Here is a 27110-nt window from a genome sequence, read left to right on the forward strand (position 1 = left end):
ATCAGAGAGGATGAAGAAAAGATCGCCCACAGCTGTCATTTCAGTGCTGGCTGTGGCTGTGAGCAGTCCGTTCTCTGCCCTCTCTGTTGGACCATGGGGGAGCGGCTTGCTCAGTTGACACTGGAAGTGACTGAAGACTCCTTTTTTCCCCTGAGCCCTCCTGGACCATTTCTCAGGGTCTCATAGACCACGTGTGGTCCACAGACCATGGGTTGGGAACCAGTGTTCAAACTGACATATTATCTGTTTTCCTGGCCATTATTCCACCCTGCCTCCATTACTGGGAGGGAGGGGGAGAGATGCATCTGTGCCACCACAACCATAGATACCTTACTTATTTCACTTGCTAAGTTCTTTTAGCAGAAGATAAACTCAGCTACTTCATTATCTCTGGGTCCCCCATCATGTTTTTGGCACAAAGAGATTCATTAGGATGTATTTGTGGGATGAGGTACAGCAAATACAGCTGTTTTTTTTAGAAATAACACATGGTTATAATTTGGGGTGGAGAAAGTGTGTATATATGAGTTATGTTTAGAAATCATTATTGGGGATGTGTGGGGCCAAGATGAACTGAAATCAAATGCAGTAGGAGGGCACACTTAAACCAGGAATATCAAACATATGGCTTTGGATCTCCAATTGATCTGCAGCATTTCAACCACACTCCACCCAACATACAAAACTATTTTGAGGGTTAGGTACCAAATTTCCTTGTTAGTCAAAAAGGCTGACTCACTCATGGCTGCTATTGCATGCCATAATACGATATTCCTATGTTAGCATCTAATTGAGATAGAACTGATAATTTGGTGTCTGATTCAGGCAAATTTGACAATTTTGAGTGAAAAATTATGGAATGTGGACCCCTGGGTTTCAATTGGGTAGGGAGTCTGAATCCCTTTAGAATTCAATGTGCCCACCCTAAAGCCTTCCAAAGCAGCAGCTGGAATCTTTCTGAGACATAATCTATGTAGTTGTTTAAGACACAATGCAAAGGATTAGCTCTGAGGGGAGATGTGCTATTTTGTTGTTGCAGAATGGTTTCTTCAAGGAATCAAAGTTCTTGGCAATTTCCAGAACAGCTGGACATCTCAAATAGGTCAGTCTCATGTTCCTTTTCTAAATCTAACCCTGCTGCATAGCTATCTATCCTCCTAGCTTATCTTTTTGAGGCTGAATGGAGTAAACTAGCAGGAAACTTACCTGTCTGAAACCAGCTGTTGAAGGTTAATCCATACAAAAACTGCTGAAACAGAGACCTTGTAGAAAGAAATGGCAGAACTGTTAGCTGACTGTAGAAGAAAATAAGTGCATGTCACCAACCAAAACAGCTGCCTTTACTCAGAAGTAATTCCAAAGTTGTTTAATGGAACTTACTCCTGGGTATTTCACTGTAAAACCCACAGAAACAGCCAAAGGACCTCTAGAGTGCTAATGAATCTTTGGAAAAGTTGATTTAGGGCACAATCCTAACCCCTTATGTCAGTGCTTTCCAGCACTGGCATAGCGGTGCCAATGGGACATGTGCTGCATCCTGCAGTTGGGTGTCACCCACGGAGGCCTCCTCAAAGTAAGGGAATGTTTGTTCCCTTACCTCAGAGCTGCACTGCCCTTATGTCAGTGCTGGAAAGCACTGACATAAGGGGTTAGGACTGCGCCCTTAGTGACTATAGAATAGTTCTAACACCTGCTTCCATCTCTGGGTTCTATAATAATTATGCTCTGTATCAAGTGGTCCAGTGTGTCACATTCCCATTTTTCTATAAAATCTAGCTTCTTCAGCTTGCATAGTAAATGGCAAAACAAAGGCTTACCATGCAGCTGCTGAGGTCCACCAGGCTAGGTTCAGGAAATCTGCCATAGTTGGCTGGACATTAAAGGATAAAGAAAACATGATATTAAGAGAACAGTTGTCACTTGTTAGCCTAGCTCCCTATAAATACAAGACAGCATGCTGCAGCGTCATACATTCGAAGGATCAAGCAGGAAACCTGGAAGATTCTATAAAGATCAGACAATTCCTCAATTTTTTGTTTGTACCTTAACTGATTGTGAAGATGTTCTGTGTTCATATACCACAGAATTAAACGTGGTTTCTGCTAGTAGATCTTGGCTCAAATATCTCTGACTGCTTTGACCCAATATTGAGTGAGGGCTGGCTGGAATCTAGAAATCAGCTGGACTCCCTTCTTACCCCCCCTCCTCCAGGTGTGCAGTGGGAAGCTGTAGATCCTTGTTGATGCTCTAGCAGCTTGTCACCCTCCATAGTCCTTTCGTCTTCTTTTTCCCACCTTTTCCACCTGCTTGCATTTTCTTTGAGGACCCAAATCTTCTTGTTCACCATCAGCCTTGGGTCTCTTACTTCCTTTCCTGCTTCCTCTCTTTCTGCTCCTCCATCTCCCCTCTTTCCCTGCTTCCCTTCCTTTTTGTTTTCCTCTCTCCTCACTCTGTTTCTTCCTGTTTCTGTTGTCTCTGACCTGTGTGTTGTCACCTTGTCCTGTTTTCCTAGGTCTCAAAACTTTCCACATTCTCCTTTCTCTCTCTGTCAATATCTCTGCCTCGCCTTCTTTCTGTCTTACTTGTCCAGCCTTCTCTGCCTTTCAGGCCTCTGCTTTGCCTCCTTCCCTCTATCTTACTCTCTGGACTCTCTTTCTCTTCTGTGTTTCTGTCTCGTCTCCTTTCTCCCAATTCACTCCCCCAGCTCTCACCTGCCCTTGTCCTGCCACTTCTTTTTTTGAATGCCTACTTTCCTGGTCTCACCTGGCTGTGTTGTCAGCAAGGTCTTGAGAGACCTTGATGTCTTGTGAGGCAAGGTGAGGTACCTGGAAGTCTTGTCCCATCCCAGAGTTTATGACAGCCGTGACTCACAAGAATTCAACCAAAATTCTCAAATTTACCCCCCTCCCCAGTATTTTACAAACTATAATATCTAAAAACACACTAACCTTCATCCCATCCAAACTCTGCATTTTTACCACTTATAGCAGAGAACAACTTCTTGCCAGCCTTAAAAATGTTGGATATTTCCTTAAATATACAGTTGTGGCTGTATAACCCCAGTTGATATTTAAATGTAAAGAGAATTCTCATTTGCACATACAATGCTCCAACCCTCAGGTAAGGCTTCATAACCACTACTCACCACATACACTCCTCGTGGGGCACCACCTGTGTTGCTTGGAGCCTCTGGGGCACAGACAGATTGAAAGTCATACGACTCTTTCCGTGTGAAGAATGAATTGTTGTAGAGAGCCGACATGAGGTGAGCATCCACCTCACTAAAGAACTTTCCTACCTGACAGAAAAAAGAAGCAAGAGTGTGTAAGCTGTTCCATCAGAACTCTTAAAGTGAACTGTAGTAAGTTTTCTTCAGAAGTGCTAAACATGAGCAGAGCCATCTCTTGGGTAGAATGAATCAGGGCAACTGCCCTGGACCCTGCATTTTGTGGGACCCATACTTCAATTGGAGAATCACGGTAGCTGTAGCCCCATATCAACACCTCCAGCACTAGACTACAACAGTTTATTCTGGGATGAATGCCAGCCGTGGACCTCCGCAGCCCGGGGCAGAGCTCCGCAACGGCGCCCCCGGCGGGCTGTTGCCGCCCCCCTAAGGCAGAAATTGGCCCCTCCCCCACTTACCTCATGCAACCTCCTCCCACGCTGGGGAAACCTCTGTGAGGTTCCCCGGCGCTATAAACTGCCTCTGGCAAACCAGAAGCACAGTTTCCTCCCCTGTCCGGCGCCTCAGAGAGGCTTCTGTGGGGCCCTAGGGGCTGGTGCTTGGGGCATTTGCCCCAGGTCAGCCTATGGCAGGCACACAACTGATGAATGCCATGGTCCAAACTAGAGCTCAAGGCTAAAAAAAATCTCTAATGCGATAAAACTAAAAACTCGCATAAAAGTTAGAAACTAAAAATAAAACTGAAAATATGCCCAGTCACATATCCACCCATTGGTCCAGGGCCAGCTCATGACAGTTTGCTGCCTGAAGCAGAACAACAAATGGCACCCCTGTCCCCTTGTCTTGTTTCCATGAAAATCACACACACCCCAGTTCCTTGCTTCTTTTCAATCTCTCCATCTTTCTTTTCTATTAGAAGGGAAGAGGAAAAGCAAGGTGTTGCTATTGCACAGTCCTGCCTCTGCAGGCAATTGTTGTGGGGTACCAAATGGGCTGCCATGATGTCCCTGAGAACTGGCCTATAATCAGGTTGCATCATCCAGATGCCTAGATTTTTACATAAAAAGAGCAGCTTACCTGGTCCCAGTAATCTTCCTGGTTGGAGAGCACCAGAAAGCCCCCATCATCAATGAGTACACACAGGAGGTCCTGCAAGAGTGAACAAAGCTCTGTGTTTTGCAAATCAGTGACTTCTAAGTTCTGGTCTGGTCCACAGTCCAGCACCAGTTCATGGCAAGTTGTTTGCCAGCTAGCATGAAAACCAAGCTGACATCCCAGCAGCAGTAATGGGCAGAGATGTTTGTTTCTGGTGAGTAAAATAGGTTTACAGTCTATGCCTTACTGAACACAATGGGCTTACTTCTGAGTAAGATAAATACTGTTTGCAAACACCTCTAGTCATGGGCATAGATCAATGGTAGAACACATGACCTGTACACATAAGGTCAATTTCTATATCTTCACTTAAATCAATTGCTGTATCTCCACTTCCTTAACTCAGGCAGGAAGATTGGGAAGTTCCCCTAGAGAGCAGCTGTCAGCTAGAGGAGATAACACTGGGCTCCAGTCATAGAGAAAAGGCTAGACACCAGCAGAAGACAGGGTCATCTCCCAGTGTTCAGGCCAGGCAGAAAAGCTGTGGGGAAGGATCCTCTTTCAAAACTTTTTCTGGTGCTTGTTATGTATGTAAAGACTCCAGGGAGTGGCAATTTATCATGGTGTGATCTGAGCCACTGGTGTTCCTGGAGAAGGGGGCAAAATGCTACATTTTACAGGCTCCTGAATTCTGATATAAAGTGGTCCCTTCCCTGGTGTTCAGAGCCAGTCACTGCTGTGAAAGCAAAGCTTTTGTAGCTGCAACTGGCTCTGAAAGTGAGGAGGAAGGGCTGCTTTACACCAAAGCCTGCAAAACCTAGCATTTTGTACCCTCTCCAGGAACGCCAGTAATCTGAGCACTGTAGTGTGAGCCTAAGCAAGGCCTCCTTGGCTGAGCAAGTGACTCCTTGGTATCACTGGACACCATTTCATGATGTCATCACTGGGCACTCTGGATGGATATAGTGGTGCCTGTTTAGCCACCACACGACTGGGCCTCACAGCTCTGGTGAAGCTGAGTGAAGGAGAAGGGAGGGAGGTGGAAGTGGGAAGGTGAGGAACAAGCAGGGAGGCAGTGAAGCACAGAGGTGGAGAAAGGGAAAGATGAGAGATGGCAGGAGAGGGGGGGAGAAGGATGAGCAATGGACAGAGGGGAGAGAAAGGGGAAATTGGGAGCGACAGAGGAAGAGGACAAAAGAAGAGTGGGGGAAGGCTGCTAAAGATGGAGTAGAGAGGGAAGGAAGGAATCCTCAGAAGAAAAAAGGAAACACAAGGTTTCCTGGACAGAGGTTCAGAGGAGAGAAGGAGAGACTGGGAAGTGAACAAGAGAGTTGGAGAAGAGAAGAAGAGGGAGCTCAAAGGGGTGCGTGTGTCAAACCCAGGGACCCAGCTACCACAAGTGGGTAGTCAGCCCATGGACGTAGGGTAAGGTGAGCCTCAGTCTGGCCAGGGTGTGGGGAGCACAAACCAACTGACGCAAAGGTGACCTGACTTGTAAAAGTGGACTGGCTCCAAATAAACATGGTGAAGTGTCATTCGAAGTGTAGACCAAGACTCTGTTAAAATCTGCCAAGTATATGTCCTTTCCTGAATGCTTATAATATGCAAGAAAAGGGAGTGGGGGAGGTGATCACAGTGTAAGAGCAAGGGAACAGAGGCCTTGGAAACAGGAGATGTAGGTAGAACAGAAAGGAGCTATCCAATTGTATTCCCCGCATTCACCTTATAATTAGCTTCACAGTCCATCTCACAGCTTGTGGAGGGATCACACTGTAAGACAAAGAAAATAAACAGTGAAATCAAGAGAATTCTGGAGCAAATGGGGCAAATGCCGAGGGTGTTGTGCCTGCATGACTCCAGGACTGCATGGGAAGCGTTTTGAGGCTCCCTGCATAATCGGAAACAGTACAGTGGTACCTCGCATAACGAATGCCCCGCGCAGTGAAAAACTCACATAACGAAAGAGTTTTTCGATTGAGTTTGGTAATTTGCATAACGAAAATTTCTGGCCTTGCTTCGCATAACGAAAAAATTTTTAGGTCCGTGCTTCGCATAACGAAAACTTTTTAGGTCCGTGCTTCGCATAACGAATTTTTTAAAAATTAAAAATTTCGTGTATGCTTCAAATTTTAGAAATCCTCTGTGCAGTATGTATGCCTTTAAAGAGCACATAATAAACACTTTGTAAACCAAATTTGACTTCGTTTTGACCTTTTTTGCCCATAGGAATGCATTAATTAGATTTCAATGCATTCCTATGGGAAAATGTGATTCGCGCAACGAAAATTTCGCATAACGAAAGGATTCGCGGAACAGATTAATTTCGTTATGCGAGGCACCACTATACTTCGGAAACAGTTTAAGACTGTGGGATAACCTCAGAATGCTTCCCCAGTCAGTCCTGGAGTCGTGCAAGGCTCTGTCGCGCTGGGTAGGTATGGGGGGGGCATATAGAGAAACTTTGCCCCGGAAGCGGTGAGGGGTAAGTCTGTTACTGCTCATCTCAAAATTGGTTTACCTGAACCCAGGCCATATTCACATATCTTTCAGAATTTTAGATCAACAGATTAGTCAGAAGGAGATAGTGGGGGGAAAATCCGGATAGGGATAGCCTCTCAAAAGTTATTCATGCTCTGATAACAGCAAGATTGGTTCATAGCAATGTATGGTATGTGGGTGAGCCTTTGAAGACTATTCAGAAATATCAGCTGGTTCATAATATGGTGGCCAAGTTGTTAAATGGGGCATGTCATCTGGGGTATATCTTGGTGATATTACAAGCTCTTCACTAGCTTCCAGGTTGTTTCTGGACCAAAAACTGCACTTTGAAAAGCTCTAAATCAGTGCATTCCAAACCCTTCAGCACTGGAACTGACTTTTTAAAACAACATTCTATCAGGAGCTTTACTAGACTTAAAAAAAAAGTTTCACTTTAACAGCCACTCAAACCTCTTTTTCAATCCTTTTGTACTATGGTGGGAGGGGGACTGCCTTCTGGAGCGTTTGAGCTCCATGTTCATTGGATCAGGACCATTCTGATGGCCTTGTGTTCCCCTTTGCCTGGCTTTCGATAACAGCCAAGGCGCATTTGCCTACTCATGGGTAAACATGCATGCATTGCTCAGTTTCACTTTCCATAGGGCTCAGTACATTTTCCTTGTCAGTTATTAACTTGTCACTTTCACAATCCACCAACAATCAGGTTGGGACCCTCTGGTGGGACCCAACCCACAGTTTGGGAAACATTGTTCTAAATGTATTGGAAACAGGGTACCTGACAGGCTACCTTTCACCAAATTAACTTGTCTGTCCTTTAAGATAATACCCTGTGGTGGGTTGTTACTAGGGACAAAACCTGTTCTGTAGTGGCACCCTATTTATGGAATCTCCTCTCCAGAGATATTAATGCATTACTTAAACATCATTTAAGTATCAGGTTAAACTTGTTTCATTCATGCAAGACACTCCTTGACTCCTTTGAGGAAATTCTCAAAGTGAGCCAGAAGGGTCAAAAGAGTAGAAAAGAGTTAGGCTGTCATCCTCTCCACACTTACCTAGGAGTAAGCCCCACTGATTATAATGGGACTTACTTCTGAGTAGACATGCATAGGATTGGGCTCACAGGGTCCAATCCTATCCACGTTTCCAGTACCAGTGCAACTGCAATGCAGCCCTGAGGTAAGGGGACAAATGTTCCCATACCTTGAGGAGGCCTCTGTGACGAAGACCTCTTGTGTCCCTAACACAAGAAGCAGTGCACACCCCATAGGCACAACAGCACTGGCACTGGAAAACTGGATAGGATTTGGCCCTCAGTTGCCTCTTTGAGAAACAATGAGATAGAGGAAACCTTCGAGGTGGAAGGAACATGACAAAAGCAGTGGAAGGAACATGACAGGGCAGTGATGGCTGACTTTCTGCTGTAAAAACATTGACTCCTTGGCCTCAACCATTTCATGAACAAAATACAAGCCCTACCATCCTTCCCAGGGGAATATTGTTTAACACCTACTCTTCGTGTTCCCAGCTGATCCCTTTCTGTTCGGTTACTTGCAAGGACTTTAAACTTTTCTGCCCAGGCTTCCAGGTCAAGTTTCACTCCAACCACTAGGGAAAAAAAGAGACTTTCAGGTTAACAAACTTCCCTCATTCTTTATCTAAGGACATTATTCTGACCCAAGTCACTTCATGGTTTCTCATATATATTGATATATCTAAATTTACCTGACACGACTTTTAGACAATTAAGACAATATTCTCAGCCACAACCCAATATTTTTATAGCAGCTTCCTCCTTCAATGTATACTCTTCTCCTCCAAGCCAGAAAGAAATGTCATTTCCTTCTAGTTATTCAGAAATGCGGATGTTGATGAGAAAGGTGAAGGCAAGATCAGTTCTTGTGGCTGCCCAGAACTAACAAATCCATGTTAAAGGGTAGAGCTGGTATTAGTTTGTTAAGGCTGATGGTCCCTAATTTTTTTTTAATGTTCATACATTATAGGGAATTGTTGCGAGCTGGATTAACGGTGTACAGCGCCAGCTGCTGCCCGGCTGCTTGGCTTGCCTATCTCCCAAGGCCAGAGCACTGGCACTCCCGGGAACAAGACGACACAAGGCAGAAGTTCTCCACCAAACACCTCCTTACTATATACAATATGTACAACAACAGTCCAGATATCACACGAATCATGGTTCTCACTGACGTAGCCTTCGGCACTAACTCCACTCTGCATCTCCCACAACCCAGTTTGTCCCTGCTGGACTTTATATGCGTGTCAGCCAATCAGTGTGGAGTAAGAAACTGCTAAGTCACTCTGACTCTGCATGGAGTGACACACACAGGTAGCAGTCACCTGGTCTACATCACCCAATGTTGCATCATCCTTTCTTCCCAGGATGCTATGCTGGCTGAGTCAGGCCAAGGCTTCAAGGCCTGCTGCTATTCAGCCTGTAAATTCTGTCTCAGTCCCAGGGATGAACCCTTAACAGGAATATATTTTTTCCTTGTTCATTAAGTTAAAACGGACTGAAAAGCCTCATGCCACAAGGGACTTAACCCATCTTTGCCTCAAAGTTGCTAAAAAAAAAATCTTTCTGTGTAACTCAATAACAGCCTCTCAGTCCAAAAGAGGGGGTATTTATGCAACAGTCCAGGGAAGACCAAGAATGACTGTATCCAAACGGAAGATCTAATGAGCCTAGATGTATCGATATAACTCATGTACTTGGAGGGGAGTCAGTGGGGCAGTGCCCTAAGGCACCACCTTGGGGGCAGCAGCACAACCTCCCCCCCCCATTTTTTTCTTCTTTAAAAATGCCTTTACAGGCCTTTCCAAGGCCTTCTGTGGGCTGTGGAGACCAACTGCAGCCTCCCTGGCCCCCAGAAGGGCTTCTGAGGCCCCTGGAAAGCATAAAACTGTCACTTCCAGCTCTCAGGTGAAAACCAAAAGTGACCTTTTTAGGCCTTCTGAAGGACTTAAAAGGCCTTCTGGGGGCCAGGGAAGCGGTGGGTGTCCTCCCCAGCCCTTAGAAGGTCCTCAGTCGTGCCTGGTGGGGGTGGGGAGGGATGGGACAGCATTTTGTGGTTCTGACCCTGGCCGGCACAGGGGCCAGGATTACAATTGTCTGATATACCTGCTGGATTGGCAGAACAATCCTATGCATTTTTATTTGGAATTCCCATTGTGTTCATTGGGACTTAATCTTTAATCACTATGGTTAGAACTGCAGCCTTACAGTGGCCAGAGAGACTTTCAGAACTTTGGAATGTCTAGGCTGAACTAAGGAAGATCCAAAGGCAGAAGACTCAGACCCCTGCTAACTGGGTAAGAGGCACTCTTTCAAGTGGGTGCTCTTTTTTTAGCAGGGGGAGGGTAACTGGCCCACCTCATCCCAGCAGTGTCTTTTCTAGTGGCTGCCTGCTGGTGCTCTTTTGCCCCTTCTTAGATCGTCAGCCCTTTTCGGACAGGGAGCCATTTGATTATTTTCTGTAAACTACTTTGTTAACTTTTTTTGGTTGAAAAGCGATATATAAATACTGCTGTTAACAATAACATAATAATCATGTTCTGAGGCTTGAGAGAGCCAGTTTGGATGATTATGTTCAACTGACTGCCAAACTGAGTGAGAAACAGAAGATGTGCACATGTCTCCCCACCCCATGGTGCACCATTCTACCTCCACAGAGTCATGGGGGATGGGCCAGAATGTCTACACCTCCCCAATTACAATACTACTATAAAGTCACCATTTGACTATGCACGGTTCAGAAGTTCTGTCGCCCATGACTGTGCAGCGGTACGGATGGTGTGCTGGATGGAGGGGGTAAGAGGTGCATGCACACATTCTTCCTTACACAGTGGCTGGCTGCTATATACATATATACAAACACCCCAATATCCTTACCTGCTGGTTTCAGGGGTCTCTCGGCGAAGCTGAGTTCAACCGCTGTGCTAACAAGGATCCCAATTGTGATGTTTTCTAACTCTAGCCCTCTGTAGTTGGCTACAGAGAGAAGTAGACAAAACACACAAAAGATCTGTCATTTTTTTTGTTATAGTAGGTGGCACTTTGCCCATCTGAGCCTGCTTAGGCCATCTTTTAGGTCTCTACTCTCTGGCCTGCCACTCATGCAAATTCAGTCAGGAGTGCCCAGAGATTGAGTGTTTTCCATGGTAGTACCATGCCTATGAAATGCTTTGCCCAACAGGACATCTAAGTATATTAAGTAAAATAGATAAATATATCGCAAATGAGCAATTACATGACTCTTTTTCCTGTCTACCCAAACTGAATCACTATTCAGAGACTGGCAGATGGTTTACGAGGCAAGAAAACTCAGCTGGGAAGACATGGGGTTGGACCTGCAGACATGATAAGCTTGTCACTTATTAAGAATTCTTCAGGAACTTTGACCTGATCAAGATAAGGAAGAGCAGAAGGACTAAATCTAAGGGAAAGCACTGTGGTTAACAGCTGCAGCTTTGTGAGAGGGCCTGCCTAAAGCAAAATTTATTGTGCTACATTACTGGGCTTCCATTGCTAATTCCTGAAGCTCTATGCTAAAGAGGGCATCTAATGTTGGGGCACAGTGAACAGATCCCATCTGTCTGGAGAACCAGCATATGTTCATACTTACGATCCTGATAAGGTGGCTTAAAGACGTAACCCTTGTTATCTAGGCTCCTTCGATAGAAGCTGGCATTGAAGGGTTCTGGATCCTCTTCCCAATCTTCAGCAGCTCTTAAATGAAATCAACCAGCATCACAGAGTGTCACATACCTTTGGTGTGAATTTCATTTTCCACAGAGGTGAGTCCCCAAATCAAATGTGAAGAACAGCACTATAGCCTAGGATACGTTCAAGGACTTCCTTTGTCAGTGATGATCTCCTTTCAGGGTTGCCAAAGTTCAAATATTCATAATATATGTTTGGGATAAAAACTCCAGTGTGTAAATTAACAATACTGTATATTTCAACTGCCAGTGTTTCTGATTGAACCAATACTGAAATGTTCTTGTTTTACAAGGACTACAACCTGACATTTTATAAATACCTGAGATGATTGTTTTTAAAACTACCTTAATGATCCATTAAGGTGACTGCAACCCACCTATTGTACTGTGGCTGCAACATAGCTTTCATTTTCCATTGAGATGAGTTCACAAACCAAGTGCTCAACAGACTTAGAGCGCAATCCAGACTGAGAGATCGGCCAGCGCAGGCTCCCTGTGCAGTAAAGCACATTCACTCCTCCTCTAGAGCTAGCTGGGCTGGCACGGAGGCCTGCCCCAGCCCACAGATGCCAGATCCATGCCCAGACTATATATGGGAGTTTTTTTTTTGTTTTTTTTAAACCAGGACTACATAAACAGAACTTTTATTAACCAGGTAAAGCAGTTGCAGGTGGCTTCAGGATGAGTGAAGCCTGGAAGCAGTGGAGGGAGAAAAAACTATCAGTGGTTCACCCTCTCCAGGTATCTAGCTGCATCTTGGTCCATACATCTCTCAAGGCAAACAAAAAGGGCACTTACTTGTTTGGGAAAACACGGGTGATGCCACCATCAGTGGCAACAAACACAGCTAGGAGGCTGTACCTGTAATGGGGCAGAGATAGTTAGAACTGTGAGGAAGAGCTTTAGGTCAACATGCCCCTCCTCACCAACTTATCTTAGCAATGTACTTTTGTTGATCATTATAGCACTGGAATTCACAGCAAGATCCAGTTAGCAGTGCTGTATGGGGTCAAAGGGAAAATTTCTACCAACAAAAGCTCCTCTCCAACTCTGGCCTCTGGCAGGGTCTGGGAGGCTTGCAGCTCCCTCTGACAGCCTCCCCGTGGCTACACATAGCTCCAATTACTGATTGAAACCTACTTCTGGTTTCTGATTGGAGCTTTGATCGGAAACTGGAAGTGGGTTCCAATTGCCAAGCTCTGTGTGGACATGGGGAAGCCCACAGAGGGGGCTGCAAGCCTCCCAGACTCTACTGAAGGCCAGTGCAACTTCCCAGGTAAATATAAAAGTCCTTGGGTCCCCGCAGTGTTGCAATGGCTGCAGCACCATCAGGGCTCCCCCTACCCCACCCCCGCAAACACCAGGGTCCCAAAGTTGGAGTAGGACTTTGGGAACCGCTGCTGTATGGTAGGGGTCTCCAATCTACAGCCGGCGGCCACATCTGGCTGGTCACAAGATTTTATCCCACAGCAACTTTTTTTTGGTCAGAGCATTTGCGAACGCTTGACATTTTTACTCCTTATATGTCATTTTTCAGTGTAAGCAGGGCATTGTTTCTTTGTGATGGTCACATTTCTCTTTTGTTCTGAATCACATCATGCTGATTACAAAAAAGATCCAAGTAAAACATATTCGCTCACTTAAATTTCATTCAATCATTTATAGAACCGATTTTTTTTGGGGGGGGTCAACAAAAATGTGTAAAAATACAATGTAGTCCCTGTCCTGAAAAGTTTGGAGACCTCTGCTCAGTAGCATTAAGCTCTGATCTCCCTAAACATTTGAGGCACGCCACATGTTACCATCTTGACCTCCAGGGCAGTGAATTTAGCCCAGTTGCATATACCTGTTAGGGTCCCATTTCAAAAGAGAGTTGCATGGTGAAAAAAGTAGTTACTCTGTTTCCAGCTAGAAGGTCCTCTCCTTCCGACACAAAATCACTGCTAGGCTGTTTGAGACGTTGCAGAACTGAGATCATATTTACGTGTTTAGGTCTTGGTCCTTCCATACTCGTTCCACCAGCTGTTGGGTGATTCCTGTATCCAGGATAAGGTTGTGAAGGCGGAAGTTATCACCTTGAAAGAGAAAGGGAAGATGAAATATCCTCCAAGCTGGATTACTGCTTAGCAGATAACTATGAGGAAAGTCCATCTCCAAAACCGCAAGTAAAGTGGGTGATGGATGGGAATCCATTTTGCCTTCTAGTCTTGCTTGACTCCTTGGATCACCTTCTGCAGTAACTAAACCTTGGCACAAAGACTGCAGTGCCAGGTGGGGAGTGAATATTCAAAAGGCTCACTAATGAGCAGTTAGCACACCCTGCAGAGGGGACCATTGGGTTGGAGAGTTGCTTATTGGCTCTAATCACTTTATTAGTTGGGCACACAGATTCTTTCGGTACTCATTCACATGTGGAGGAAGGAACAAGAGCTTCCTTCGAAGGAAGTTATGCTAGTGTATTCCAGTGCTTTAGTTTTATGCTGTTCCTCCCAATGTTGTTGGTTACTTGCCTTAGCACCAGTGGCAGTGTGAACCAGAAAGCCTCAGGTCCATCACCACTTGTATGTAATGTTTGTAGCATTACAAACAAAGAAAAAAGCAGCCGCTTACTACACTCCTTGCAGAGTTTCTTCAGTTGAGAAAGTGCAGGACTTCCACTTTCAAATTAAAGAAACTTCACAAATGAAAGAGCTCTTTTGTTTGCGCAGTCCCTATAAATCAAACTGGAACTCCTGCACTTCCATGTTGGAAGAAACTGCCTGGAGCAAGGTAAGAAGGTGGGTGATCCACTTTCCACCCACATTTAGCAAGTGGTAAGAAGATCAGTAAGGGCTTCATTTCTGAAAGGCTGGAGGGAGGGTGTAGCAGTGGCAGGTTTGGGGGGAAGGGCACCCTGGATCAGTTACCCTCTCACCACTCCTCAGTCTGCCACTAATGCAACCCACATCTTCTCGTCTAATGGAGGGGTGCCCCACTTAGCATTCTCCACTTGGCTCTTGCGTTACTGAAAAATCTCCAATTCTGCTGCTACCTACTGGTGTACCAGTCTTTGGCTTCTTGAACAGCTCTACTGTAGTCCTTCAGATCAGATCTGTATGATCATGTAGGTAGGAACACCAGATAATAACACAGTCGGATGAGCAGGGATGTTTGCCAAAGAAGAGCTCCATCCTCTGTACAGCAGATCCTTCCATCATAATGAAGTTGTCCCAATAAATCAGGCAACTGCTGGCATCATTCTCAGTACCACTCTCCCCAGTACTACTACTATATGGGCAAGCGTGTGACTTGTCTCCCCTCCCTTGGCATAATGGCGGTGGGCAGCACTGACAAGGAGGCTTGGAATGTCTAGAAGATCCTCTTTGGTGCTGTTGCTGCAAGGGGTAAATGAATGGTGAAAGCTCTTCCTATACACTTGCCCTAGATTGCAGTGGCAGTTGTGAGCAGTTACAGCACTAGGTCTTTCACTTGCTTCACGCAATAGTGGTGATGCCACAGATAGGGAGTGCACATGCTAAGCAATGTATTTCTGTGGCTGCCACTTACTAGTGTGGGGTTTACTTCTCTGGGGCTTACTTACTTCTCAGATTGCGCTGCCTGTCTTTTGTGCTGAGAGCTGGGTGACCTGAATGCTTCCATTTCTTAGGGCCCAATTCTGTCCAAGTTTCCAGCACTGGGGCAGCCATGCCAACAGCACATGCACTGCATCCTGTGGTGGTGGGGGGCAGTCACAGAGGCCTCCTCAAGGTAACAGAATGTCTGTTCCCTGACCTCAGGGCTGCACTGCAGCTGTATCGGTACTGAAAAGTTGGATAGGATTGGACCTTTAGTCACATGAAGAGTTTGACAAAGAGTCAGAAGCCTCAAAGTAGTGTGTGTATTATGAAGAGGTTAGAAGGGGATCTCTAGGTCAGTGTTTCTCAGTCAGTGGTACGTGTACCACCAGTGGTACTTGAGGTGGTCCTGGTGGTACTTACAGGACCCCTGGACACCTGCTGCCTGGCAGCAACACCAGGAATGTGACACAACAAACAGTGGTACAAGGCTCAGTTCAGCTGGCAAAGCTCCACAGCATGCTTTTCTGTGCTCAAAAAAGCCCTCCTGTCCACCTGAGCCTCTTACTTGGGCTTTTTTCATCTGGCCTCCCAATCATGAAGTAACTGGTGAAGATGTCATCACCAGTTACTTCCAGTGGTATATCAAGTAGGTGGACCATGTGAAGTGGTACGGCAAGGACAAACGTTGACAAACACTGCTTTAGGTCATCTAACGGAAACCTGCTTTCTAAGGAAGGAAACATCTGAAAACCTGACGGATGCCTAAACCTTCCAGTTTGTTGCATTAATTGTCACTACTCAGTTGTTTTAAATGTAAAAAGTTGGAGGTCTGCTTTCTTGCAGTGTAATCTCAGTACTTTTTCAGCTGTGGGAAATGACAAATATATGCACTTGCCAAATACAAATGCATGAAATGATTGTTTACCTTTATCTGGGCCTTTCTCTCAGGACCAGACTGCTGTGTTTATGTAGTGCTCTCATGCCATGTTCTAACATGGGCCATAATGGCTGTCGTATACTGTGCAGCCGCATGACAGTGCAGCTGAAATTGGAACCTTGCACAGCTTCCATCAGGGCACTCCAGACCTTGATGATGATAGAATTGCTGGGTGCTCCAGAGCTGCTGCCACACAGCTCCAAGGGGGCTCTGTATAGACCCTGCAATTTTTACCAGGAACACTGGTTATGACCTGATTGAAATGACAGTGAGATTGGAGAGGCTGGTTTGCCTGCAGCCTGTCATAATCATGTTTGGTGAGCAGTGGTACTAAATTATTAATCTGACTCATCCTAATGGGTATCACTAATTGTTTAAATTACCCTTTCAAGAGGTCCAGGTAACTGATCCTACAACCATTCTTAGAGATGCAAGCTTGTGCAAAATAACCCAGGAACACACTTTAGACATATAGTCAATGGGGTATGCTATACTTTATCTAAATAAACAACTTTTAGCAAACAGAGCTCTCCTCTAATTTATTTTTATGCCTACTAAAACAGAAGGAACATTTGGTTTCTTAGTTCTTTCTGGTCCTCTCACACACACCCCCCTCCAAACCGAGCCTTTCCTAAGATGCTGCTGTGTATCCACCGTGTGCTCCTGGAGTACTTACATTGCTTGGAGTCAGGCGTCACCTTTTCCATGAGGGCGATAAAGTTTTCCAGGAATTCGGTGTTGTTATCCGACATGTTGAGGTCTTTGCAATATTCTCTGGGATTACGGTGAAAAGATTTGTAATTTGGAAGGATGAAAAAGTTACTGTCAGTTTTCTTCCTCTCAGAACTGGAATCATTATGACTTTGTGTGCAAGGTGGGTGAGGCAGTTACCCAGACATGTTGCTGTTGTGCATAAGATCACGTTTAATAATGCTTGCAGACAGGTGTGAGAGAAGGGGCCTGGGAGGTTTGTAGCGTTAGAAACCATGCAATCCTATGCACGTTTACTCCAAATTAATCCCACAGTGTGCAGCAGGACTTATTTCTCAGGTAAATGTGCAGAGGATTGCAACTGAAGTAATATTCATCTCCTACCCTATGCAGGACGTATTGCCAGCTTGATGTGATATGCAGGGGGCCATGTTGTATGTGATGAGGCCAATAGTACCTGTATGGACTTGGAACTTGTTTGTCTAGATGCCTTTAAGTGTGTGTGAGGGAGGAAAAATTTATTGGGAAAAGCACGTGTAAGAAAAATATCCTTACATACAGAACACACCACAGTGTGCTTTGTGTGCAACTATGGCTCATTATTAATGCAAGTAATCACAGAATATAGAAGCGTGTGTGCTTGAAGGGATAATATTTAGATTTCTCACACTGCTGTTAGATCATCTCTCAAGTATATTCAGAAGACTATAAAATAATACCGAGTCAATTGTTGCCAGAACAGCTGGTAGTCTTGGGGAATTTATTGGCCACATTAAAAAAAAAAATTGTGGCAGTCATTCATTCATTGATGCCATCAGCCACCATCTGAAAGAGCTCCTAATAGCAGTTAAGACACTAATATCAACATTGTGTGAAACTACACAATGATTGCTTTTTAGATTTGTGCAGTATTATGCTTCTGAGGCTGCAACCATACACACACTTTCCCAGGAATAATCCCCACTGAGCACACTGGGAATTACTTCTGAGTAGACATGCATAGGATTGCACTGTAGGAACTCACTGACCACATCTAGCTTTTCTATTCATTTAGGGACTGGGTCAATCAGCTGCAAAAGTAGCTGTCCTTTGGAGCTGATCTACCTTACCGAGGTTTCAGAGATGCCCACCTTCACTTTGACTTTCAACATGGCTTGCATGTAGGTACAACAGCTTCTGATTTTATCAGGCACCCAAGGAAAATGACCATGGGATCCCAAAGAACAGGGTTCTACCATTGTCAGGCAATTTTTAAATCTATCCACTTGGTCCTCTCTCTTTTGAAAGAGGTTACTTTAATCCTTTCTGAGGTGACTTTAGAAATGTGGTCTTTCAGGTAAGTAATGGGATCCCCTCAGCAGGATATCCAAATGGAAAGGGCATTCTACTAAAATCCCTGTGCACCCTATAAGTAGCAGCTGACCCCTCTAGAGAGAGGACTGAACACTCCAGTCAGAAAACTGAAAATAGGAGACCATGGTTCTTCCAGTGTACTAAGTGATGATGTTTGGTGGCATCTGTACCAAATGAATGCAAATTACACACTTGGAATACAAGTACTATGAATAACACTAATCAAACAAGATATTTGGATAACATTGGAAATAATATTCATTCTAGCTGGTGCCACATTGACTTTAAGCAATCTTTCCAAGGGTCCTACCATGTATGTTTCTCCCACAGAGCATTTACTGCTTGTTTGCAATATAGAATGTTTTATTGAATGTTATCAAATCTTTCCACAGAATGTTAATGCTTTAACAATGTCACCAAACATCTCTCTGTGTATTTGCATTGAACTGTTTTTGACTGTCACCGGCTTAAAAGGGCATGGTAAGGGAGATAATACGTTAACTAACTGATAAGCCGTCTGCAAAGAAAGCAGTTGATAGTATCAGTTAATTTAAGCCAGTGACATTTGAACACTGGAAGTGGCTTCAGGGTTTTGAATGGATTAAGTGTCAAACTACAAGTTGGGGAAATGTGTTTCCCCAAAGTGTTTGCCAGTTAAATAATAATAATAATAATAATAATAATAATAATAATAATAATAATAATAATAATAATTTTATTTTTATTTTTACCCGCCTTTCTCCCCAAAGGGACTCAAGGTGGCTCCAGTTAACAGTACTGCATGGGTGGCATTTGTGGGAGAGGGGGGAATCCAGTGAAAGTGCTCAACTGTCCCTTGTCCACCTGTTCTCCCCTGCATCCCCTCCCCCAGACTTATTTCTGGTGTCAAAACTGACGATGGGAAAAGAAGAAAAAGGTCAGGGGGAAAGAGTTACACTGGAGAATGGCAGATGAAGGAAGGGTCAGGCAGCCCTTCTTGCCCACTGATGCAGATTTTCACCTCTCCCCCTTGCAGTAGTCCTATGAGCTAAACTCAAGCCTAGGGAAACCTGTTTCCTTCATAAAACGCAGTTCCACCCTAAAAATCTGCATGGATTACATTGCTGTGGTATCAGTGGGGAATGCACCATACTCCAAGATGGCAGAGGGTCTTCAGAAGTAGCAGACCCAACTACATATAGGAACACTGGTGAAGTGAGCAGGGCAGACACAGAGAAAGTTGTGGATTAAGTCCTTGATGTCTGGATTATGAAGGACTGTGATTGAGAGGCCCTGGACTGGAAGGCAAGAGGGCTCTGCTTCTTGCATGGTTTCCCTTTGGGCATGGGGCTACCCATGTATGGACCCTCCTTCTGTAAAAGTATCATTGGGATACTCACCTGCCTCTTATAGAAAAGGGCACAAGGTTATATGCTGGCCAAGTGACTTGTGAAAGGAATGAGAGGAGATCAGCCTACCCATCCTGCTTTGTTATTTTGCCATAGCAATTTTGACACTCCCTGTGTTATGGCAGAGCAAAAACTGTAAGCTCTAAGAAGTGCATGTTTGTATACACCTAGTGTGCAACTTACCATGTGCTCTCTTTGCCAAATATAGTCTCTTCAGTAGCTCTGATCAGAGGCAAGCCAAGTAATTTAAATAAGTGCTACTATCCTATGTGGGCAAGATCTCTGATGGGTCAACTGACTGCACTTTTGTACTGTATCAGGTTGCAAAATGTTTATTCTCTAGAACGCCACTGTTTGAGGAAGTAGGGACAGGAGAGGAGAGGGTGGAGAAGGGAGGCATGAGAGAAAACATTGAGGATCTGTCTCATTTGTGGAACAAATCAATATTCCACAGTGCACAGAGGTTGTCTGGACAGTCACAGAGAACTGCTCTTCACCATAGCAATAAGAAAACAAGATGGCCAGCCATGCTTTACCCCAGGATTATGCATGGGAAATACCGCTTACACACACTTACACATATGAGCTCTAGACATATCTGTACCTTTCATATAGATAGATAGGTGCTGGCTCTAGAATGTAGAAGGACATGCACATTCCGTTCAGACTTGCATTATGTCTCATATATAATAATGACCAGGTGAAAGTGTTCAAAATGTGCTATGAGTCATACATATTCTAACATGTGTAAGATGGTGGCCTCTGAGAGTGCGTGTGTGCATGTGATCATGCATGCACATATATGCATATGTATATATGAAGGATGGTGAATACATGCCTGGCATTATGCCAGCTTCCTACTGCCTCTGGTGGCTTTCCATTAGCTGGTTCCATTGGCAAAGTTCGTATGAACATTCTCACTTAGTGGTTTTGCATTGTGGTGCCTGCAGCTAATGACAGGAGGGAGAGTATGAAAACCTTTGGTTCCATTCCTCGCTTCCCTTCAGGTGTGAAGTGGAAAGGTACACATTCATTCAAAGACTGATTTCCTGAATTCTTGTTAGTGTTGTGTTGGATTTTTTGATGCTAACAAAACAAGTTACTGAATTTGCCAAGTTCTAGAGGCCTCCTGGGTTTTTTATGCTAGCAAAAAAATTAAAAAAAATCTTATAAACACTGTTCCAAAACCAGGAAATTGCAAGGTTTCTTCATATTTCAGTGCCCGGCCCACTGGAGCTCTCCCTATACTGTTATAATCTCATAATCCCCCACTTGGGAGTCAATTACTTATACACAACAAATCATGTCTCCAAACGGAACACCATCAATTTTAGATGGACTGGGCCATAATTTTGAACAGACAGCTGCTCTGATAAACCTTGAGGTTGAAAACAGCTACGCTGCCATCCTTAAATGGGCCTGACTGGAGTTAACATTAGATCAGCTCTAGTCAACATTTGCAAAGCACACACAGAATCAGTTGCACACACACACAAAAATATAGTCTAATTCCTACTGTTAATCACCTGTGATAATTCTTTGAAGGAGCCTTGTGCACTTGGAGAACTCCTTGTTATTGAAAATGTTTGCATCACAGACCTTCAAGTGAAGTGGGGATTGGTTGGGGAACAGTATGTCAGAGTCCTACGGGAAAGGTAAGTTTTCCAGAAGAAACCTAGAGTGAACATCCCCTACAACTGCAAGACTCTCTGGATCACTGAAGGATAGAAAAGCAACTAAAAGATGTAGCTGAATAAGCAAGCTTGCCCAGTTTGTGGCCAGCAGGTGCGTTCCTGACTCATGCAGAAAAAATGAGTCCAGGCTATTCCCTAATGCATCATAGTTCTCCAAGGAGGAGGCTTGCCTTTCCTAAAGAACATCATAGCTCCAGGGTCATGTCTAGGCCCAGAAGTAACCGTGCCATCAGCAGTAGTGTTCTGGAGACCATACGATAAACTTCTTGTTAAACAACAGCCCCAAATTTGTCAAGTCATAGAAGCCACATTTCAACCTAGTAACGGCTGGAGTACCAACTGTTGCACTTTGCAAATATTTGAATCATTGCAGGGTTTGAATCAGTTCACCACCAGAATGTGTTGGACTTGTTATTCAATTCCAGCTCCTTAACGAACTACAGCTGAACCTAACTCTTTAGGTGAAATGACACCTTTGTGTCTAAAAAGGACAAATAAAACCAGCGGTGTAGAAATATATAATTCACTTGACTTATACCCAGGCTTCACCTAAGATAAAAGTAAGAACTTTCATCAGCTATTTGTGATGCATGCCCAAGGCAACTGTTTATATATTTCACTGGTTACATCCCACAAATTTTTTTTACATTAAATGCAATAGCATTTAAAACATGTTTGTGTGAAGAGGCGGGACAAAATTCTGGGTTTATCTAGAAATGTCTGTAATTGCAACCTAGTGGAGGTAGCTGTGAAGAAAATCTATTTTGCAAGGATAGCTTCTTGACTTTCTAGTATTGCAAGTCCTCTTATGTAGTTATAAAACAACCTGGCTACCCAAATGATTTTGTTGTCCCTCAAATACCTATAAATAGACAACACTGCATCCACCTATATATCTACACAAATGTGTACAGATATATGTGCTCACACACCCACAAATAGATTGTTAGTGATATATGGTTTCTGAAAATTACCATGGGCTACTGGCCATATTAGTATTGATGAGATATCATACAGTTTCATTAGCATATTGCCTGGTCTTATTGGTGCTGAAGGGCTAACAGATGGTGCAACTGGAACTAAAGAGCTATCACATGACCCTGTGCATTATGACTTGATGGTACAGTGATCTATTTGTTCTGACAGAGCAACACACCTGATTAGACATTGTGCTGCAAGGAGCACTTTGAGGAAAAAAATGCTTTTGGTACTTCTTTTATGTCATCCAAAAACCTGACTATAATGTTGTAAATTTTTTTTTTTAATAAACCATAGGATTCTTGTTTACATTTCAAATTGAAGAGCTTTTGAGGACTGATTTTTACCTTGAACACACAAAATTGTTCTCTTATTCTATGTAAGCTTATGATGAATAGCAGACAAACAAAACTCCCGGTAACTGCTTGACATAGATGACAATTACTAAAAAACTAAAAAATTCTACTGAATTCTACTGTTCACCTCCTTTGAATTCTACCGCTCACTGAACAAAATGTACAAGATACTTGACAAAAAGTGTATTCTACAGTGCAATACAGTAAGGCAAGTTTACTCAAAAGTAAGTTCCATTGTGTCCAGTAGGACTTACTCAAAGGAAAGTATGCACAGCATTGCAGACTTGTACAACATAGTGGCTTTGTAACTGCTCAAACACTGGTCTTTCAAAAACATTGGTCTAGGTAATAGAAAATTTTTTTAATACTTGTGATATTTTCAGTAATAAAAGGGGCACAGTGAGTGATTAATGCTGTCATAATGTTTAATAATTATTAAGTATTTTGTGAAAATTGCTGAGGAATCCAAAAACATCAATAAAACTGAACCAGATTCACAATTTCTTGTACACAGGCAAAATGTCCTGCTGATGTTAAAAAAATTTTGGTCATCTAATCAGGGGTCAAAATCAATATTGTTGGTATGTGCACCCAGTTATATAAGTTGGACAATGGGATATTCAGTACAAACAACTCTTCCATTGGAAATTAGTGGCTGAGAGTATTCAACAGGAAATCTAGAAGCACTGAGAAAGGTATTTCTGCCTTGGACAAAATAATGTATTGCATACATTTTTTTTTCAGATTGAGCTAACATGATGGCAAGATCTCAACATGATCCATACATGGCTGTCTCGATTATTTTGTGAGGATTTTCAGAAACTATACCTATATATGTATGTGTACATACATCTCATATGCAGGCATACATATATACTCTTCTTATGTAGGTGAGTAAACAGAAGGCGGGACGTGTGCTGCCAACCACAGCGATGTCTCAACAAGGTGTAGGTGGCAGCTGTAGTCTCAAGTGGCACACAGGCATACAACAGACACAGAAAAGAAGGAAAAATGATCAAGACTTTGACACAATGAAAAGGTGTCAGCTCTAAGAGAAGTGGTAGTGATGGAATAGAATATTTAAAAGTGTGGCAGGGAGAGAGGGTAGGGATGGGAAGGGGAACTGAACCAGTCCCAGGATCAGTGTTGGGGGGGAAGTGGTTGAATGGACACCTCAGCAAGCTCACACGCAAAGCTACCTTGGAGCAATGAATACATGTCCCTCGGACTCAAAGCTGTTTGGCAGCAGGTATTCAAAATCTGCAACAGAAAGGTAACGTTATCCGGCGGGGGTTTGAAATGAGGGAAGAGGCTTCATTCTCAGAATAGAAGAAGAGAAAGAGAGAAGTGGGGTAGGGGAGAAAAGAGACAGAGAAAGAAAAAATAGGCAGGAGTAAAACAAAGAGGCAAAATAACTGACTCGTTTTAACAAGAGAGAAAGGAGAGAAGATTCTTTGGTAACTAGCATTGTACAAGAAGGAAAGTTATAGCCAATATGTTGCCAACATTTGGAAGATTTTGATAGTTATCGATTTGTTTTTGTTTTTTTTCATTTTACAATCTGAGATTAAGTAACTTGGTTGATTGTATATGTATTGCTATGGGGGCCATTCAGTTACATATACATATCTACACACACATATATATATGTGCTCATACTTTTTAATATATATGTATGTTTGGTAGATTGTATGGGCATCTCTCTCTTATTATAGATTAACAAAGAAAAGAAATCACATGCTCTGCTCATACGGAAAGAGAATTACTAAAACAATATTTTCAAAAATTATTTTTCAGGCATCAACATGGCCAAACCAGGGTCCTTTATGAAGACAGTCCAACCAAAGACTTACCCATCAGATAGAGGTAAAATTCAATGCATTGTAGAGGGTGCAGCAGCTGCCTTCTGACTGACAGTGGTCTCAAAGCACTGCAATAGCCATCCCTCACTAGTCTGAATAAAAACAGATCCTTCCAGGTATGGTAGGAGCAGCTAGATGTTATCCAAGCAATCATGGAGCAGGAACTGGGCTCCTCTGGTGCTGACTTTCCACTATACTATATATGCTAAATCCTTGTTTTTGTCTCTTTTCCTCTGTCTTTGTTTCAGAGATGTAGAGTACTTTCTTCGGTGATTCAGTGCAATCCTAGGCATGTCTACTCAGAAGTAAGCCTCATTGCGTTTAATGGCCCAATCCTATCCAACTTTCCAGGGAAGATACAGCTGTGCCAACAGGGCACACACGGCATCCTACATTGTTGGAGCAGACACAGTAAAGTAAAGGAACATTTCCTCAAAGTAAAGGAACATTTGTTCCCTTACCTCAGGGCTGCATTGGTGCTGGAATGTTGGGTGGGATTGGGCCCTAAGCCCCAGGTAGGTGTGCATAGGATTGCAGTCAAAGTACACAATTAGAGAGGCTCTATTAAAATAATGAACAGTGTAAACAGCTGGAACACATATCTCAGCATCAAAACAGGTGCTGAAGGTGAAAAACAGGTACAGCTTCTGAAAGAACAGCCAGCCTCTCCTCTCACAAGAAGCAATCAAATAGCTAATATTCATGCACCTAATCCTTTAATTAGTTCTATTTCATATTATTGTATTTTGACACTGGGTCGGATAATTTTCAGTGCATGTCTAGAATGGTACAGAGGAGTGTCTCATTAAAAATGCTTGTACATTTGACTAGTAAAATATTTTGCTAAGGTTTATTATGTTTTGATAAGTTGCGTCTACAAGTTCCCTTTCTGTCTGAATTATCTGATTAAAATAAGAGACTTTCTACCATACCCACAGGGGAGGAAGAAAAAAATCCCAGTTGATCAGAGCCCCCATATATTTTATACAATAATCGGTGAAGACAAAACACTAGTGGTCTAAAGCAGTGGTTCTCAAACTTTTTAGCATCAGGAGCCACCTAAAAAAAGTCACTTTACCAACTGCTCAAGCCTTTGTGGCTATAATGGTGATTGAACAGCAGTACTGCCCCCCCCCCAGTAGCAGGTTGTTTACCCCTTGATACACATAGCCTAATCTACCTTGTCAGTTTCATGAACAACCAGAAATTGGGTCATGGGCCAAGGACCCGCCATTTGAGAACCACTGGTCTAAAGGTGTTCCTGTGAAGTAAAGAGAAACCTCAAAAGCAGATGAACACACAAGTTTCATTCCTCTGTTTGGCATCCACCACCACGCCACTCTGGAGGAAGATTTCCCACTCATCCCTGGACTTCTCTACTTTCTTCCAAATTGTCTGACCTCTTTATCCTCCGGGCAGCCCAATCCTGAGCTGCCTGGGGTGCACAGCTGCAGTGGTGCCGAAAATGGCTGCCGCCACATCCTGTGCGCTTTGGCAAGCCACCAGTGGCTCCTTGGGAGAAGGGAACTTTCGTCCCCTTCCCCTGGGTAAAGAGAGTAGCCCCGCAATGGGGCTACTTGATTCACCGCCAACAAAAAGGTGGGCGGTTCACCGCCAATGAAAAGGTGGGCAGTGAATCAAGAACCTCTGTATAGGGCGGCAAGCTCAACATGGAGGCTCTGGATCCAGTGCAGCGTCGCTCCACCGATCCCACCTCCCTCCCCCTCGCACAACTCCCCCTGCCCTCTCCCGCCTCCCTGTAATGCTCCTCCCCACCTTCTCCCCACCTCCCACCTTCCTGTAATGCCTCCTCTCCTCCCTGCCCTCCGCCCGCCTCCCCCCTCCCCAGAACGCCTCCTCCCTGCCTCTCCCCATACTTCTCTACTGTTTGGCAGTCCATGCAACCGCCAAGCAGCAGAGGCTGGGTGCCTGCCCAGCAGTAGCCTGGCGCCAGCTAGTGCTGGGCTACCATTGGTGCTCATCCAGTGCTACAGTCCGCAAATGTGCCTTACAGCACGTTTGTGACAGTGCACGCTGGCAGCGTGCTGATGTGCCAAGCCCAGAGCTTTAAGTCTGAGTGTTACCAGTCACTCTCACAACTATCTATTTAATGAATAACTAAAAAGTTAGATTAGGTAAATATAACTTAGAGTCCAATCCTATCTTTTCTCCTGTCATAGCATGCAGCTGCACTAAAAACAGGCTGTGGTGTATGCTATAGTGTGGGGGGGGGGCCACGCTGGCACAAGTTCAAGGAGACAAAGCTGCTCCCAGGGGGAATAGCATCCAGTGCAAGTCACCTGCGTTGGGTGCCACTCTATTCTACCTCCAACACACCTCCCACCCTTCCCCCATTCCGCCCTGTCCTGTTCCACCCTCCCCACTGACATACTTGAGTTGATGGGCTTTGTCCCACTGCTGTGTGCAGGGCCACTCCATAGCATTCCAGAAGTGTGCAGTTTCCTGTGCTGCCGGAGCACCATTTGCTATGGCTGTAAAGCAGCTACCACTTCCAGAACACAAATTCTGGTAGCAGTAAACTCCAACGGAAATGAATAATACATACATATGCCACTTTCTGCCTTCAAGAAAATCAAAGCGGTTTACAATTTCTATAACACATCATAGAATACATTCAAAATTTATCAGTTAAAAAAGCATAAACACGAAGACATAAGAATAATAGCAACTTTTATAAGTCCATCAACCAAGAAGCTCGTTTTTCATAGCCAGGAAGAAGTTCTAGAAGTTCAGAA

The 27110-nt window shown here is 44.0% G+C and overlaps 1 protein-coding gene and 1 long non-coding RNA gene across 2 annotated transcripts in view; one reads left to right on the forward strand and one right to left on the reverse strand.

The window, feature by feature from the left end:
• Positions 1 to 27110, forward strand: part of LOC136639766 (uncharacterized) — a 52601-nt gene that overhangs the window by 20149 nt on the left and 5342 nt on the right. Inside the window, exons 3-4 of the long non-coding RNA XR_010793721.1 lie at positions 23237 to 23382; positions 24290 to 24358. This is a non-coding gene — a long non-coding RNA (uncharacterized lncRNA). The remainder of the gene's footprint in view (positions 1 to 23236; positions 23383 to 24289; positions 24359 to 27110) is intronic.
• The window catches only part of CACNA2D2 (calcium voltage-gated channel auxiliary subunit alpha2delta 2), a 632244-nt gene that overhangs the window by 5895 nt on the left and 599239 nt on the right, over positions 1 to 27110 (reverse strand). Inside the window, exons 23-34 of the mRNA XM_066614251.1 lie at positions 23692 to 23752; positions 16689 to 16786; positions 13503 to 13593; positions 12317 to 12379; positions 11422 to 11525; positions 10689 to 10787; positions 8295 to 8389; positions 6005 to 6052; positions 4265 to 4336; positions 3146 to 3298; positions 1818 to 1870; positions 1207 to 1262 (exon numbers count right to left, since the gene is read on the reverse strand). Of these exons, the coding sequence (XP_066470348.1) occupies positions 1207 to 1262; positions 1818 to 1870; positions 3146 to 3298; positions 4265 to 4336; positions 6005 to 6052; positions 8295 to 8389; positions 10689 to 10787; positions 11422 to 11525; positions 12317 to 12379; positions 13503 to 13593; positions 16689 to 16786; positions 23692 to 23752 (993 nt within the window). The remainder of the gene's footprint in view (positions 1 to 1206; positions 1263 to 1817; positions 1871 to 3145; positions 3299 to 4264; positions 4337 to 6004; positions 6053 to 8294; positions 8390 to 10688; positions 10788 to 11421; positions 11526 to 12316; positions 12380 to 13502; positions 13594 to 16688; positions 16787 to 23691; positions 23753 to 27110) is intronic.

This window comes from Tiliqua scincoides, chromosome 2 (assembly GCF_035046505.1).
Source record: "Tiliqua scincoides isolate rTilSci1 chromosome 2, rTilSci1.hap2, whole genome shotgun sequence".
In the NCBI taxonomy this organism is placed as follows: Eukaryota; Metazoa; Chordata; class Lepidosauria; order Squamata; family Scincidae; genus Tiliqua; species Tiliqua scincoides.